We start from the raw sequence: 16,073 nt of genomic DNA on the forward strand, positions 1-16,073 counted from the left end.
AAAGAAAGAAAGAAAGAAAGAAAGAAAGAAAGAAAGAAAGAAAGAAATAGAAGAGTTAATAGTAGAGTCAAATCCATATGTCCCGCCACTGAAACTTCTTTGTAAATACCATTATTGAGAATCCATCTTATCCCTCAAAATAATACTTGGTCCATAGTTCTACCCAGTTTATAAGTCTGTATTGTATAAAAATAATTTATAGAAGCGGGGTTAAAAAACACTGGCTTACCATCTGCAGAAGTAGTATATGGAACCAGCAACTATGACAAGAAACAAGATAATGAGAATCACAGTCAAAGCCACATATTCTTTGCTCAAGGGCTGTTGGACGGTTAAAAAGAAGTGCTCGCATCGGACACCAGTGTACCCCACTTCACACCTAAAGGAAAATACGAGAAAAAGATCAGTTACTTCAAAAAAGAAATTATTATTATGAATTAGTTGCTTAAGAACTCATCTCACACTGTAATGCAAGAAATCAACAAGGTTTGCCAAAAGTTGTAAAGAGGCATTCGAAGACTGATGTTAGAGCCCGGCCAACATTGGCAAAGAGAGTTCTCAGCTCTCAGCTCAACCCTGGTGGTAAAGGGACAGGTTGGCTCACCTGCCAGGGTGGCTGACAATCTCCAATGCTGTTTTTAAGTTTTGTAGGTTTGAGGCGCTTTTTGTCAAAATCAATGCAATTAACTCATAAAACGGGCTGATGTAGAGGCCCAGTGGAACCACCATCATGGCAAGTATGAGAAGGAAGCATTGACGCCCTCCCCACTCTGCACCCCTGAAGTATCTGTATGACTTGAGAGCTACTGTTTGTTCCCTAACTCTAAAAAACTCACCTAGTAGAGTTCCTGATAGCATGTATAACTGCATGGTAATAGTATGTATAAACTATAGCCCATGGAAATATAGGTCAACTTCAAAAAATAAAAAAAATAGAGAATATAAGTTAAAAAAAAAAAACCACTGGGTTTTGTTTGTTTTTGGCATATTACCTGCAGTAATTTTGACTCATGTCCACCAGGTAGATGCACTGTCCATGCAAACAGTAGCCGTTCATGTCAGAGCTACACTTGGTTATTGACACTTGAGCCACACGTGGATTGTCTTCTATCTGAACTGTGAAGGGAATGGAAAGTTGGATATATTCTGCTGCTTTCTTTAAAGATTAATTACCCTTTCCTATAATAAACACTGAGCTACTGTAGCAAAGCAGGTCAGGTGCCAATCAGTCGAGGAGAATTTTTAGAACTAGGAAGTCCCTCTAGTTATCATATTCTCTATACCAATAAACAAACATTTGACCCCCTAAGGAAAATGTCCAACAGACTAAACAAACAAAATAAGACCTGGGGATTTAATTCACAAATGAGAATCTTGAAGGATAGAAAAGTCAAGGTTAAGACACAAAAATCATTATCCTCCACAGTTATTCACTTACCCTAAGTTTGCCTGATTTTTTTCAAATCTCAAAATAATTCTGCAGTTCATTATTCCAAAGGAATTGCAAACTGAATCCATTAATTAATTCAAGAGAGCAAAATTCTACAATGGGTTTTAAGCCAGGAAGGCATGTTCCCAAATTTTTGAGGCTACCGTCAAAGAAATCAATCAAAGCCTTCCCAAAATCTGTAACCATGAGAACTAAACTAGACAAATCTTGACTTACAGATGCCTGGGTTAGACAAATACAACAATGAAATAGGAGCCTCATTAGAAATAGTGTTGCAACTTATATAAAATTCACTTTAGGATGATTTAGTTACCAACATGTGAAGGATACTTAGGAAATAATCAAACAATAGTATCTTGATTATAATACTTCTGCTCCAACAAACAAACAAAACAACAACAACAACAACAAAAGGTGAGAGGCAGATCAAACTTGTAGAGAGCCCAATGATGAAGGAGGACAAGAGAACAAAAATACTAATTTGAGGGGTTACATACACCCCGATGTTTATAGCAGCATTATCTATAATAGCCAAACTATGGAAACAGACCAAGTATCCACCAACTGATGAATGGATAAAGAAGTGGTATATACATACATATACATATGTATGTATATAATGGAATGAAATCTTGCCATTTGCAATGATGTGGATGGAGCTAGAGAGTATTGTGCTAAATGAAATAAGCCAAAGAAAGACAAATACCATATGATTTCACTCATATGTGGAATTTAAGAAACAAAACAAATAAGCAAAAGGAAAAAACAGAGAGAGAGAGAAAGAGGCAAACCAAGACAGACTCATAACTATAGAGAACAAATTGATGGTTACCAGAGGGGAGATGGCAGGAGGATGGGTGAAATAGATGATGGGGATTGAGGAGTGCACTTGTGATGAGCACTGGGTGATGTATGAAGTGTTGAATCACTATATTGTACACCTGAAACTCATATTACATTGTATGTTAACTAACTGGGATTTAAATAAAACTCAAAAAGAAAACCCTAAATAGTGGAGTCATAACAGAAAGGAGGACAAGAGAGAAGGTGAAATCGTTTTGGAAATACGCTAGTTCCTCAGGATAACCCTTGACTCAATACTCAGACTGAATCTAAAGCAGATCTCTCCTGAACCACATCCAGAGTCCTCAGGGGTCCCTGAGGGAAACAGTGCATTACTTCTCTTTGTATTCCATGCCTACACATGGCATTTGACAGGTATTAAGTATTCCATAAATATTTTCTGAATGAACATTGTAACCAGAAAGAAAGGACATCATTTATTCCTTTTACAAAAAATAACAAAATATATTGATTATCTACTGTGTACAAAGTTTAAATTTTCCTGTTTTGCCTGGGATCCAACCTCTAACAACGGTTTCCCAGCAAAGCCAAATGAAATCAGAATCTGATTTTCATTGTTTCCTATCGCTTTAAGATCCAATCTTTCTATATAACTAGATGCCTCGTCCCTCTCCCACCAGTTATCCTTTTATATAATTTTTTCAGACCACTAGTTTGTAAGGGTGCTTAAGAAATGATTCTTTTTATTTTTATTTTATTTTTTTTAAAGATTTTATTTATTTATTTGAGAGAGAGAGAACACATGAGAGGGGATAGGGTCAGAGGACGAAGCAGACTCCCTGCCGAGCAGGGAGCCCGATGCGGGACTCGATCCCGGGACTCCAGGATCATGACCTGAGCCGAAGGCAGTCGCTTAACCAACTGAGCCACCCGGGCGCCCAAGAAATGATTCTAACATAGCAGCTCTCTCCCCCCTTTCCTCTACACTGTCACATATCTGTCCTCTTTGAGTACATTCCTGTTATGAACACGTGATGCTCCGGTGCCACGCTGGCAAAGCTGGGCTTACCTAATGCTGTGCAGTTATCTTCGGATTCTCCCGGGATGCAGGAAGGAATCACAGTGGTGCCCAGAACTGCTTGGAGGAGATGGAGACCTATTCATGGCGGGGGTGGGGAGGAAACAAATATATAAACAGTGCTTCAAGGAAAGAAACCTTGATCAGATTTCCACATAATCACAGTACCGTATGGTTGTTTTAATTATTTCAAGAATTCAAATTCGATCCATCGAAACCATAAGAGAAACTAATTCGTGAAAACAGGCACATAATTGAAAATAAATGAGCCCCCGGCTCCCTGTCCAAGGGTGAAAACCTTGGCATGACATTCCTGGTTACAGGTCTGACCAGCTCTAAATGTCAAAGACCTGATAGTGAAGTTTGACTTCCTAAGAAGCTTAGCAATCGAAATTGTAGGATTTTCGTTATTTTGCTCCACAGTGTGTTCGGAGCAATGCTCCAAGGTAGAACCTATCACGAAAGAAGACTTCAGTAAAACTCAGGTTCTATTGCCGGTGACAACAAAACAAGACTCTCAACCTTAGATATGTTCCTTGTTGATTTAAGTGCCTACATTACTCTTTGCATTGTATTATGTGCAAAAGTAGATTTTAATTAATAAAATGTAATCTAAGGAAAATCAGAACATATCTAATATGGGAATGAACGTCCATCCTACATGAACCATGGAGCCCCAGAAGCCAGTTTCCGTCAGTCCAATAAAAGTCTGAGGTTTTTTATTGTGTGTTTGCCACCTGAAAGACAAATGTTGGAAAACAGGCTCCAGAATGACTCAAGTAGTTTCTGAATTGCAGAGAAAGCATAAGAAGAATCCTTTTAATTGCACCTGAAGAGGATTTAGCTGCTTCTGTTCAGGAGTTGGGCGTTTGCACTTCACCCTTCTTTCTAGTTGATATGAGTAACTGTTTTATAGTCAATACGAATGGCGGTGAGACCATTAGTTGCAATAATTGGCAGCAGCTAACACTTCTTGAACGTGGACTGTATGCAGGCGTGGTTCTTATCCTCTTTATCTATATTATCTCATTTCATTCACTCGGTGACTCTTTGAAGAAGATACTAACTACTGTTATCCCCGCTAGACATGAGAGAAAACTGAGACAGAGAGAGTTTAAGTAACTTTCCCAAGAGTGCATAGCAATGTTGTTAATGGGCCACATTATAGAACTTGGAAACAGGTAATAACACTAGAAGATAGTGACCATCATCCAGACAAACCAGGGCAAATATAATTGAAGCAGGGCCTTTAATCCCATAGGGAGACAACAAAGTATGATGGAAAGGCAATCCCGGGAGAAAGCTTGAGTTATGTGATTTTGGAAAAATTAATTAGCTTCTCTGGATCTCAGTTTACTCTACTTCACAGAGTTTGGGGGTGAACTAAATGAAATGATATTTTTCCAAAATGCCTAGCACACCAGAGACTCCCACAAATATTCCATGATACGCTTGATCTGGCCTCTAGTTTTAGCACCATATGTGGGTAGTGCCCTCTACTGGTCTATAACAAGATTACAAATCTCTTTGTGTGTAATTGGGTATTTTAAAGAACGATTTAATCCATGTAAGAAAGGATTTTATTTTACTTTTTCTCAATCAGAGGAGACGTGTATATGTTAAGCATATTGCATATTATTGAGGTGCTAAAAATGAAATTACACATCAGGATCATGGCTTATAATTTCATAATGTTTCAAACTTGACCCTTAGAACAATCCTATTAAGTAGTTATTAGCCCCAAACAACCTCAGTGCAGTTAAATTAAATGTCCAAGACTGAGTATATAGTTAGCGACCTTAAAAATAAGAGTTAGGAATCTATCTTTGTTCAGCAAGACTCATCTTTCAATGATTTGACAATACTGTTTGGAAAATTTAGAACTATCTCCTTCCCACCCCATACTTCTCCTACAATATAAATGCTGCTTCCATTGGTCTTAAAGGAAACATAAATCATCTTTCTTAAATGACAACAAAAAATGGCTAAAGTTTGGATTTCATTGTCATTCAAACAGAGATAGAAAAAGATAACTTTGTCTACGTAGCTTTTTGTGGAGAGTGGGCTCTCCACAGCCAATTTTGTTCTACTTCTCAATTTAATTCTGCCATGAACTTTTTCTATGAAAGAATTAAACCCTTTAGCATACACAGTCCACTCAACACAAACTGGAGCTCTAGATGTGTGTTTTTACATCCTTGACACTCCTATGCCTCCAAGCTTCCTCAACTGAGAAAGGCTTTGGCAAAAACGTTACCAATTCTCCCACCAAGAAATTCTCCCAACAGCCCGGGCCACCATGCAAACATACATTTGAGGCTCGTTTCTCTGTCTTTTGTGGAAATCAAAGACTAGCCTTTCCTGTCTGGATCTGTTTACAACAGCAACCTGAGACTATTACAGAATTCAGCTAATTGTTTTCGGGTGTTGCTCCTTAGTCTTTTTTTTTTTCTTAAGGTTTTTAGTAGTTGTTAGTTTTTCCACTGGTTCCACCTGGTCAGGCCACAGGTGAAATATTTGTCTTTGTGAATTAAAGAATGTTCAGTGCAGGGTGTGCCTCCACAAAAACTGGGCTCTCCTAACCTGTGACGCTCCCTTGGACATAGTCCATGGCTCAGGGATGGTTTCTATGAGACTCGCTGCATGAATTCAACATCCGGGTCTTCTACAGATGAAATTGTAAATAATTTTAAATATTCTCAAATGAAAGGCTGCAGTTCTGTCATGGACGTACACAGCCAATAAAATAGCAAAACTGTTGCTAAATCTCCTGTCCCTCTGCACAGCTCTAGTGCTTTAAAAGAGTGATTTTAAAGCTTGCTTCTGTCAACTTCATCGCTGCCCCACGCCCTTGCAAACTCAAGCAGAACAGTAGGTGAAGCTGATCAAAATATTGAAAAAGTCAACCCATGGAGAATTCTGATATCCACCACCCTGTCACCCTTGAGAATCACTACTCACCATTTTAAAATCATAGAGGGAAGGAATGGATGCTAAAGTCCTATACATATATTTCCTTAATCTTACAGGTTTTTTTTTTCATGATTTAGTGTTATTTGAACAATGATGGTCTACGATTCAATTGCAAATACTATCTCTGAGTTTTTGATCCTTGACCATGGGTCTCTGCTAAGAAAACAATTCACTATGATATTAAGACCTTGGGATAGTGTCAATGTGTCAGAAAACCTATCTGGTGGCAAACTCTACGTTGGTAACTAAAGTACCCCAAGGCCTGGGTGCCTCAGTCAGTTAAGCGTCTGCCTTCGGCTCAGGTCATGATCCCAGGATCCTGAGATCGAGTCCCACATCGGGCTCCCTGCTCTGCGGGAAGCCTGTTTCTCCCTCTGCCTGCAGCTCCCCCTGCTTGTTTGCCCACGCTCTCTCTCTCTGACAAATAAATAAATAAAATCTTTTTAAAAAAAATGAATAAAGTATAGAGGAATTGTGTGCAAGATGGTATGGGGTAGATGATCTGTAAACTCAAAATTGGCTTTTGGGACTCTGTTTCAATAATGCTTTAAAACTCAAAATTCCTTTAGAGGCCATTATTTCTGTCAAATCTCCAAATGAGTTTTAGGAATTTGAAGCACACCTCTTCATCTCTCTGCCTTCACCTTTCAGAGATTGTGTTTCAATGAAATCTCAAATGTGCCAGCAGGAAGTGGTGCAGGTGACTCACAGGATACAAATCACCTCTACTCTGTGAGTCAGGGCCAAGCCTACAACCTTACACAATATTGGGGCACTGTGCGTGGGAGAGGTTGAGGATCCTCATCCGAATGGGGGTATCACTAAATGCCATGGGCCCGGAGGCACTAAGAAGTGCTTGCCCAACAGTCAAGAGGAGTGCCAGAGGTAGGAAATGTCCTTATTTCACATGGTTCCCTCTGACCTTGCTTCCTCACAACTACACGGAGGGGCTCATCTAGAAGGAGGCTGGGATTTGGTGATTGGCTGACTGAGCCAATTCCGCAAAGTCAACTGGCAATTCTCAGGGATAAAATGGCTCTCGTGAATAACAATGAAGCAAATCAAAATGAGCCCAGGTAAAATGAGATAGGTTACAGAATGAAAAGAATGCACCTTATTTTCCCATCTTAAACTTTTAGAATATTTAGACCAGAACTATAAACTCATAATGAATCATAATATTTGCCCAGCCCAAACAGGTAGCAAAATCCGCTTTGTTCATGCTTTTGGTGTGGTCACATGTCTCCCCTGCTCATGGACTGTTAGTTTCCTACCTTCTTCCATGGCAGTCTATAATTTGAGGATTTGTCTGTAACAGAGTAGGCTTGGCTTGTTAGGACTTGTCGGTGAATATGCCTTCAACATTTCCAAATGCCTTCTCATTTAAAATTAAAATCCACTATTAAAAAAGACCTGGCTTCACCTTGGCACATCAGATCCTGAAAAGAACTACTGTCAGTGTTTCTTAGTGACAGCCTACTTTCCAGAGAACTACAGAAAGACAGCGAGAGAGAGAATATAAACCTTGCCTTTTTCCAGCCACCATCCTCTTTCTACAGTTTTTCAGTGTTAACCTTGTAACTAAGCTTCATTAAATAATAAATGTGAAAAAAAACTAGAACTATTTCAAATAAAACTGGATGAAACCAGAAGTTGGTATGTTACAAATAAGTATTTCTTTTAATTTTGAGTTTTAAAAGGTAGCCATAGGGTCTTCCTTGTCAAATGGCAAGAAACGATTTAATAGGCCATGCTTTTTAATTCATAGACATTAAATAATACTCTTCAGTTCTAGTAGTAATTCCTAAATCATACTTCAATGTGCTCATATATTTTAGTCAGCATACAAGACCATACTTAAAGCCATTCAATTAAGAAATCAGTGAGTTAAAATGTGAGGATACAGTTTATTTTACCTAAAAATGGATTTAAAGATGCATATCATATTCATAATGGAAGTGTTCTCATAAGAGAATGCATATCAACTCTTGTGGAAAGGGTACAATTTATATTAATCTGGGTGTCGGGAATTTTGTGATGAAGAGCTCTAAATATAGGATTCGCATTCCCTAAAAGCCAAAGATTCATCTCTAGAGTATTATTTCAAATGTTTTATCGAAAATATTTTTTTCTTCAAGATGTTCCATGGGAGAGTCTTTTTACAATTCTTTCTACATTCACTCCCTTCCATCTTGCTTCTCACACCCATCCCTACTGACCCAATTCAGAAATTTAAATTACTATCACATTACTGTTTTGAAAGAAAAATCTCCTAAACAGCAACAGTCTGGAATGTTTGCCATTTGCCTTCTTTTAATTATGGCCATATTGTGACCTGAAGCTTTGAATACTTAATGGTATTTTTAAAACTATATTGACGATCATATCATTCATTCTTTATGGAAGCCTACTGCCAAAAATGAATTTGCAAAAAAATAGCCTTAAATAGGTGAGCATGAAAAACATGGGTACATAAAAGGTAATTTTAAAAGCCTCAAAGTTAATTATTTTTCATTCATAGAATCTGTGTAATGCAACTAGCATTTTGGAAGCACTAAGAAATTTTATTTTGTGAAAATATATTTTTTAGTTAACATGGGAGACTTCAACTTCAGTGAGAAACACATCTGCCTCTGTAGTATGATAGGAAGGTGGAAAGGGCTTAGTTATACTCCATAAATGGGAAAGAAGGGGAGTAGCGTAGCCTAGACTTACTTCTAGTAACCACATGTCTCAAATTGTATCTGTTCAGTAAGTATTGAGATTTTTCTATATGTGAGAGATTGAACAAAATCTGAAAGGAAAATTCATGCAAAAGACAGAGTTCCTGTCCTCAGTAGAGTTAATAGAGACTTGTGGGTGGAGAGGAAAGGAGAGAATTCATAGGTGATGGCAAGTTTCTGAAAATACCAAGGACAATGGTGCCATGAAGAGAGTAGAAGACACGGGTAACACCGTGGTTTTGTGGTGGCATTGGCAGCTAGTGGACAGGAAGGGAAGACATAATGAGTAAAGGCATTTGAGTTTGTAGTTCCTATTTGATCTGTTTATATTTAGGAGGCGTTTGGGGATACAGTTCTTGAATAAGAAATAAGAACGCACTTTTGGAGTCCATTTGAAAGTCATATGTGGAAATACGACCATTAAAGGCATAGGGGCCATTCACACGTTCCAACGGAAATAGCATGGAATGGAAAACACTAGAGCTTGGAGAAAGAAGTGACGAGGAATGGATAGAAATGGCCACGGAAACTGAAGGAAAAAGGAAGTTCAGTGTTGTGGGATCCAAGAGAGCACTGAGTTTTAAAAGGAGGCGTGGAGTGGTTAGCAACACAATGACTGTAAGAAGTAGAAAGACTCATCTTTATTCAGGGCAACTGGCACTAAAATCAGCAATAAAAATTGCTAACTTGATTTTTTTTAAACACTAGCATTATTTTGTATTTGCATCCAGCTTACCATTAATATTAATTTTGTTTGCCTTGGCAACTTGAGCACTGATTCAAACTGTGAATTATGAGTGGCGATGTGTTATGGCAATGGAAAATACACGAAGCTAGTGGTTCTCAACCTGGAGTAATATTGTCAACCAGGGACATTTGGCAATGTCTGGAGACATTTTTGTCTGTCACGACTGGGTCCGCGCTACTGATATCTAGCAGGTAGAGACCGGAGTTGCTACTAAACACACTGCAATGCACAGGAGAGCCCACAACAAAGAATTATCTAGTCTGTAATATAAATAGAGCTAATGCCGAAAAAACCTGCACTAGACCCATGAAGTATGGAGTCCACTTCTAGTTTAGGTAATACTTTCACCTCCCTGCAGCTGAGTTTCCTTATCTCTGAAAACAGACCTAAGGAGTGGGGTAGACTGGGGCAGGGGTGGGGGGCCGGGGGTGGGGAATGGAATTTAGATTAGATTACTCTAAGGTTCCTTTCATTTCTAAAACAATACTTCTCTTTCTCTTACTGACTATCCATCATCCAGTCATATCACTGCTTGTGCACTTTCTCTCTCTCTCTCTTTCTCTCACACACACACACGTACAGTGCAGATATACTTAAATTTTATTAGGCATACCATCAGCAAATACAAACTATATCAAGTGATAGAAATAAGAAAAACAAGGAAGAAAAAATGTTAAACTTTATTATTAAACAGAATTGAATTTTCAACAACTATTGCTTAGTCTCGAAATAGTTTGCTTCTCAAGCACATTTTCAAAAAACAGCTTTCAAGTCTACCCATGGTGGTGAAGACTCTGAGAAAAGTACCATTCGAATCATCCATCCAACAATCACACAGAATGTTTTAGTCAATGACAATATGGATGGTCAAAGAGGAACATGGCAGGATTCGGGAGACACAGGGCTGACACACACAGTGGGACGTGAAGAGGGCAGGACCAGGGATGCGAGCGTTGCAAAGGAGACCAAGACAGGCTGCAGGTTTACTTTGGAGTGGTGCGAGAAAGGAGGAGGCAGGTAACTGAGAAGGCTTCATACTTCTCTTCAGTCTTAAAGGATGAGTAGAGCTTGCACTAAAAGTGAAGTGTCAGCTCGGGCACAGTAGGGGGCCCGGTGCATTCAAACACAGAACCTTAAACTCTGGGTTACTCACTTCCTTGTAAGTCTGTTTCCTCATTTGAAAAATGGGAATGACAATACATTTCCTAGCTAAAAGGGCGTTATTATAAAGATCCAATGAGGCTAAGAAAGTACTTGATGATGATGATAATAGCTCTAATTTTAAAAGTGCTTTTTTATTATTTTATAATAGCATCATATTTATCATATCTATATACAAAAACCTGACAACCTAGCTATGATCTTCATTTTACGGATGAGAAAACTGAGACTCAAAGAGGAATAAATCTTCTTAAAAGTATAAAATAAAGAAACAGAGGTATGGACTCTGTGTTCTTTACACTCTGTCTCTTGACTCAAAACTATAAAGTTTGACATATATAAACATGTGTGTGTTTATATATAAATATGAGAGGGGGGCTTCCCCCCTCCCTTATCCTGAGGATATTTTCAGGAGGATTTGTATTTAGCTCACTTTCATGCCTCAAATTTACAATTCAGGATTTTTGACCTAAGAAATTAAGGGATAACATTTTTTTCAGGACAATTATCAAATCTTCTTGTGTATCATAAATACTATTATAGGGGTGCCTGGGTGGCTCAGCTGGTTAAGCATCTGGCTCTTGGTTTCGGCTGGGGTGGTGGTCTCGTGGGAACAAGCCCTGGGACCAGCTCTGAGTGCAAAGTCTGCTTGGGATTCTCTCTCTCCCTCTCCCTCTGCCCCATCCTCCCACCCCACCCTATCCCCCTGCTCTCTCTCTCTCTCTCTCTGAAATGAATGAATAAATCTTTTTTAAAAAGTACTATTATAAATAGTATCCATGTTAACGAAATCATGGCTTTAACCTAGAATGTCACCAAATCTCTATTTGGCCTGTAACTAAACACCCAGCTTTCCATAAACTGCATTGCCAGAGGACACTGAATCAGTGGCATTACTTCATTTTTCAAAGGTTCCAGAATTGCCATACCAAGGCGATGGCTGTCAGGGTGCTCCTCCCTAAGGATCTCTCCTATTAGGGCTTTGGGGAGTCTTCCCATTGTCTTCCAAAGGAATGTTCCCAGCAGCAGTCACAGCCCTATTACTTAGACCATTTGCATAGGCCTATATTCAGAGTGAAGCCTGACAGTTGAGGGAACCACACCTTAACCTACAGTCTCTTTGAAGAGGATTTCTTACATGCCATTTGCATCTCTTAACCATCATTAACCAGGAAATCTAAGATTCTTGGGCAAAAACGGACAGAAGGCATTCAAATTCAATTTTTCCAAAGCAACTAGGTGAATATTTTACTTTCTTTTTTTAACCAAGGAAGCATGTTTATTTTCTCACTGTTAACAGAAATATGCTATAGGGGTGCATGGGTAGTGCAGTGGGTTGGGCGTCTGACTCGTGGTTTCAGCTCAGGGGGTGATCTCCGGGTCGTGGGATCCAGCCCATGTGGGTTCCGGGCTTAGTGGGAAGTCTGCTTGGGACCCTCTCTCCCTCTCCTCTGCCCCTCTCTGCTGTGCTCTCTCTCTCTCTCTCTCTCTCTCAAATAAATAAATCTGGGGGCACCTGGGTGGCTCAGATGGCTAAGCGTCTGCCTTCGGCTCAGGTCATGGGTCCTGGGATCGAGCCCCGGGTCCCAGATCCTGGCTCAGTGGGGGGCCTGCTTCTCCTCCCTCTGCCTCTCCCCTTGCTCATGTTCTCTCTCTCTCTCTGTATCTCTGTGTCTCCAATGAATAAATAAAATCTTTAAAAATAATAATAAATAAATAAATAAAATCTTTTTAAAAAATGTGCTGTACATTCCAACTTAGTCCCTTATTAACACTACATTAAATTCACAATACTATAAAAAGATACAAGGAATAGAAAAAGACATAGATACCCTTCTCCTTGATTGACTTACTTAATATACAACTAGGCAAATGCAGAAATAAGGCCTCAGTCAAATGATGTAATGACTACTTGGGAATAAAAGTCATATCCTGGGAACTGTGTTGATTAAAAATGCTGAATATAGGTTAAGTAAAAATCCAACATGTTTTAGCACAGCTTAAGAAAACAGTCATGTCCTTTCTGTGCCTGATTTTGAGTGATACCATAAAGACACCATTCTTGTACATATGCTTGTCCCCATAACAGGTTCAAAGCCTTGGGGCAGCCCCCAGACTACCCTGAAACTTCTTCATTAGAACCTGTAATTTTTATTATGTTTCTGATAATCCTAAGACCCTTTGGCTCCTCACACATTATTCCAGAACAACCATGCCGTTTACTATCTCTAAGTATTTGACTTCACTTAGGGTTAGTCTCTTCATTTGTCACAGAGCTAATCATACCTACATCATACAGTGATAATTTTTTTAAAGATTTTATTTATTTGACAGAGAGAGAAAGAGAGAGAGAGCACAAGCAGGGGGAGCGGCAGGCAGAAGGAGAGGGAGAAGCAGGCTCCCCGCTGAGCAGGGAGCCTGATGCGGGGCTCGATCCCAGGACCCCAGGATCATGACCTGAGCCGAAGGCAGAAACGACTAAGCCACCCAGGCACCCCTCATACAGTGATTTTAAGGAATAAATGAGATGATACATATAAAGCACTTAACACACAACATGGTTAGCTCACAGTAGGCATTTGGTAACTGTTCATTTCTTTCCCACCTCCTGGATTTGAGCCCTAGTGCTGAACCACACACCTCAATTACCCAAATTGTTCACATGGTAAGATGATGGAGGAAGGCAGGTAGGTGGTGTCAACACTCAGGCAGTTCATAAACTCTCAGGGCCAACCGAAAAGATCTGAGCTGAGCCAATGTCTCATTGAGACCTGTGCTTCTCATATTCTCAGGAAAGAATGTTTGTTCTGCTCAGTTCTCTGTCATTGTACAATGAAGTAGGACTAAACTGTCTTGGAGATGGTATTCAGGAACATGATCAAAAGCCCATTTGGGTATCAATGAAAATGTTGGCTTTTAGAGAGAGAGCCTTTCTAAACATTAATTGCAGAACTCAAGATGAAAATTTCTTGTCTTTGCTCTGGACCACTCACAAGATTAGAAATGGTATTTCAGTTCTAAAATTGTAGATTACTTATAAATGTGTTATCTAGTTTGGGGAATCTCAATCCTTTTTACTTAGAATTCAGTAAACTAAAAGTGCCAGCAAATCCAGGTGTGAACGTTCTCAGTTTAGCCCTGCTTTTCTATGGCAACTTGGGTCATACTTTCCCATTATAGAAAACAAGAACATCAATATCAAATATTTATGAAATTTAAAAGTAACCAAGTGATCATATGAATGTGTAGCAATTTAAATCTGCAATGTATTTGAGACCGAGGATGAAACGGAAGGCATCTACATTTTTTCCAGTCATAAATAGACATAAATTACACACACACACAAAAAGCCATAACAAAATATTTGCTGACATCTGAAATAAATATCTTCTTTTGAAGAACAGACATTTGGGAAAAGTATTTCTAGGTAATCTTTTGTTTGGTGTGGGGAGGCAATTTCAGAAATGCCAGGTGGCCTTGTCTTTTTTACATGTGCTTTGGAATAAAACGATTGGACTTGCAGACCTGATTAGAGTATAGAGATATGATAGAGAACTTCAAACAGGAACTTTCCTAGTGGCAGAGAAATATCTAAACAAACTGGGGAAACAGAGACTGACCTAACTCATTTGGAAATGGGCTTGGCAGCTGATGAAATAGGTGAACTATAATTAAGTAATGCAATAAAGCAGTTAAACTCTTTCATGACAACAAAAACACACACAACACACTCTCTAGGTGGTAGTAACCAGGTTATTCATAGGCTCTTGCTGTCTCAAATTAGAATATTCAATGAGTGGCCCAGAACAGACACTGGCATTGTTCAGATGCAACCCTACAGGTAGAAAGAAAAAAAAAAAGCACTGAGCCATTCTGACCTCTAGGTTAATTTCTAACTCTAGGAAGACTGTCACCTTTCCGATTGTATTCTTTTCACAGAGCCTTCAAAACAAAGATAGCAAAGCCACATTATTTACTGAGAATCTTCTAGCAAGTCACCCTTAACACAGTTTTGGCAGAAACCACAGATCCAGTTTCTACTTCTGTTCCTAAACGCGTGTAAGTTCCAACTATGCATAGTATGCATGTCATTAGGTCTCCAAGCCCTGAGATAAGGTGTGTCGAAATAATAATTTAACTGTCACATCCTGCATAGGTAGAGTTAATTTGTTAGGGGAATTTGCCCCACTGATCCCCAGAAGGAATGTGAGGTTGGCAACTTTTATTTCCTTATTAAAATTTTCCTATAGACCGCCGAATTCCTCTTGACATATGAGGAATTAGACAGAAACGATATCTCTTTTTTCAAACCAGAAGGCTCACGAAGGATTTCTTTTCCTGTCCACAAGAACTAAATTATCTCAAATAGAAAGGCAGGCATTAAAATGCACTCATCAATTACAGGCGATGGGGAGCAATAAGCAGCAAGAGAAAAGTGCCGGCCCAGCCTCCCTGGGTGCGGGCTTTCGGGAGGAAATCGGAAGCCTCAAGGTGTTGAGGGTCTGGGGGCTGGGAGCAGCGCCAGGACCCGCCCCGGCCCCTCCAGCTCCAGGCAGGCAAGGACAACGTTTTAATTCTGTGGCTCCTGGAGCTCCCGCAAAGCTGCCACCCGCGTGCGCCAGCGCCCCCGGAAACTTAACCAGACTTGCTGGAGGAAACTGCGGTGGAGACAGGAGGAAAAGCATTTCTTTCCGAAAGGTCTCTGTTGCGCGGCTCTGGTCTCTACTCCCGCCCCCTCCCCGCAACAAGAAAGAACAAAACTTGAAATGTTAATAGTGCTTCCCCGGTCTCCGGATTTCTAGAACTGGCAGCTCCAAAAGAAAGAAACAAAGGCTTTCCAACTTTTTATTTTGCCTATTACGGAGCTGCATTAATTCCTGCTGCATAACAATAGTTCATTTTTCAATGAAAGACATTTGTAACCCCGCTTTCCCCCCTTCCCCATCCCACCGCAGTCCATCCCCGGCTAGAGGGCCACCCGCACGCGCCGAACCAGAGTCGTCGTTTGAAACGGGGTCCCCCTCAGCCTGGGGGCAAGCTCCGGGCTGTCGCGACCGAGGCCGGCGGGCGGGAGCGGGCCGGGGGCGGCGGGGCGGGGCGGGCGAGCTCTTACCCAGGCACAGCAGCAGTGCGGGG

General features: G+C 40.0%; 1 protein-coding gene across 1 annotated transcript in view; it reads right to left on the minus strand.

The window, feature by feature from the left end:
- Positions 1-16,069, minus strand: part of EREG (epiregulin) — a gene marked incomplete at its 5' end in the record, with an annotated part of 19,864 nt that extends 3,795 nt beyond the window's left edge. The window contains 4 exons of the mRNA XM_021702286.2: positions 230-379; positions 993-1,116; positions 3,324-3,410; positions 16,051-16,069. Of these exons, the coding sequence (XP_021557961.2) occupies positions 230-379; positions 993-1,116; positions 3,324-3,410; positions 16,051-16,069 (380 nt within the window). The remainder of the gene's footprint in view (positions 1-229; positions 380-992; positions 1,117-3,323; positions 3,411-16,050) is intronic.
- Between the last annotated feature and the right edge of the window lie 4 nt (positions 16,070-16,073).

The sequence above is a fragment of the Neomonachus schauinslandi genome, chromosome 2 (genome assembly GCF_002201575.2).
Source record: "Neomonachus schauinslandi chromosome 2, ASM220157v2, whole genome shotgun sequence".
NCBI classification, from domain to species: Eukaryota; Metazoa; Chordata; class Mammalia; order Carnivora; family Phocidae; genus Neomonachus; species Neomonachus schauinslandi.